This window comes from Mizuhopecten yessoensis, unplaced genomic scaffold (genome assembly GCF_002113885.1).
Source record: "Mizuhopecten yessoensis strain PY_sf001 unplaced genomic scaffold, ASM211388v2 hete_36061562, whole genome shotgun sequence".
In the NCBI taxonomy this organism is placed as follows: Eukaryota; Metazoa; Mollusca; class Bivalvia; order Pectinida; family Pectinidae; genus Mizuhopecten; species Mizuhopecten yessoensis.
The window spans coordinates 1-2,197 of record NW_018483231.1 but is presented as its reverse complement, the minus strand read 5'-3'; the positions used below and the strand labels follow the sequence as shown (position 1 = coordinate 2,197).

At 37.2% G+C, this 2,197-nt stretch overlaps 1 protein-coding gene across 1 annotated transcript; it reads right to left on the bottom strand.

Moving 5' to 3' along the window:
* Positions 1-333: 333 nt before the first annotated feature.
* LOC110444206 (bis(5'-nucleosyl)-tetraphosphatase [asymmetrical]-like) lies at positions 334-639 on the bottom strand (the record flags this gene model as incomplete). The annotated part of the gene is made up of 1 exon (XM_021488607.1): positions 334-639. A coding segment is annotated over one exon (306 nt), but the record flags the coding sequence as incomplete, so codon positions are not given.
* Between the last annotated feature and the right edge of the window lie 1,558 nt (positions 640-2,197).

Sequence of the window (2,197 nt, the reverse complement as noted above, 5' to 3'; positions counted from 1 at the left end):
GAAGAAGGATTTTAAAGAATTTGCTATATTTCCCCCATTGGGCCCTGCCCCTCAGCCCCCAAAATTTGGTCAAAATCTTCTCAGTCGTTCATGAAAAGTAGGGTTTTAAAGGAAAAGTTGATGGACGGACGGACGCTGCGGTATGGAATAAGCTCACCATGGTCCTTTGGACCAGGTGAGCTAAAAATTATCACAGATTTTTTTTGTAGGCAACACATATTTGTTCTGTTGATGGAAAAACTGGAACGTGTTGTTGTAATCAAACAATGTCTGAATACACGCGTCAAAACAGAAAGAAAACTCACAAATATTATCACAAATTGCTGTATTTACTTTGTAGGAATTCATCTGTTTCATCTAGAACTGTTTGCAGGTCTTTAAATTGTGTTATGAGTTTATTTGCCTCATCCAGTTTCAACCACTTAAAGTCAATGTGTTCATCTGACAGAGTCACAGACATTTCAGGGTCTTTCATTTTTGCCAGCCAGTATACAACTCTTTTTGACTTTCCCTTCACAGGATAATGTAATGTTTTTTTGAAATTATCTATGATCTCGAGGTGTGATTTCTGGAGACCTGCTTCCTCAGTTGTTTCCCGTAACGCTGTCTCAAACTCAGATTCACCGGGGTCAACGTGACCTGTAACAGGAAGGAAAAGTGATTAAATGACATCATTCAATTTGGAAATATAACAAGAAAAACAGTAAAACTTATTGATTATGCTTTCCAAAAAGATTATCAGACTGGAATAAAGATTATGTGTTACATTATTTGATCTGAAATTTATCAGGCCTGGTGCCATTGTTATCTCTGAACTGTGTGAAGTGAACGGAACTCAAAAGTGGTATACAACAAACCATTTACCCGTATGTTAATTTGGACAAACAGCTTGACCTTTGAACTTAATGAGAATTTGACCTTTGACACATGAACCCCAAAATGGTATATATGCAGCACACACTTTGCCATTCTACATATTTCTATAAATTTAATAGAGCTATCTTCAGCAAGTCAGAAGAAAATGGACTTGACCTTTGGCCTCAATGTGGCCTTAACCTTTGGTGAATAGACCCAAAGGTGGTATGACAAACTGCCGTTTAATCTTCGATCTTCAGCAAGCCAGAAGTTATCACCGAGAAATGTATTTGACCTTTGACCTAAATATTACACACTATGTATATACCTACACCTTGGGAGTAGACCCTATTGTGGTATGGGACACATTGCTTATGCACCCTACATATATCTAAAAGATATGTTCAGGGAGTCAGATGTTATGGCCTGGACAATGAATTTGACACTTGATCATAATTTGACCTTGACCTTTGGCATTCAGACTTATAGCTATAGTGGTACACAACTCATCATTTTGCCAATTGCCATCCTGCATAATTCCATGAATCCCTCTATATCAGTGAGTTAAGATATTGCCTGGACCATGTATTTTATTTTTGACCTAAATGTAACCTTGACTTTTGGCATACAGACTCAAAATTGGTATGCAATACCCTACTCTAACTAAGGATCTAGACTGCTCATGGCGTGATATTATGAACAAAATGGCATCTTTTCTGAAACGGGGTCATTGTACTAGGGTGATGGAGTAAGCAACCGGCAAGTCAATTTACCCCAAAACACCTCAGCAATAGCAGAAGCTATAAGATAAGTTAAAAATATTACATATCCCTGAATGCTAAATATTTTATCGTCTAGTTCTTGTGTTATGCTGTCAGAAAGCTATAAAATCTATCACTGCAAGTAAGGGGAATGATTCGTTCACAAACGGCAAGACAATTCACTCAGCGCTGCAAACACAAATACATCAACTACATGTTTGTATAATTGTAAAATATATAACGGGTTTACTTATCTAATACATATATTTTGTTTATTCATTTAATTTTCAAAGTGCATAACGAGAAAACGAATGTCTAAAGTCTATTGTTTCAACCATAACAAACTAGGGCTACAACAGTGTTGTACGTACAGAAAGACCAGGGCCATGTACGTACAGAAAGACCAGGGCCATATTCGTTCATCGCTTAGAAATAGGAGCATATGCTTTTTTCGTATTACTGTTTATATTATTGATTCTTGAAAGCATTTCAGGCTCCTGTGGTCGGACTTAGTAATTTGATGCTTTTTTCAAGCGAGCCTTGACAAAGACTTGCAAGGCCTGCATAAACATTTGCAGGTC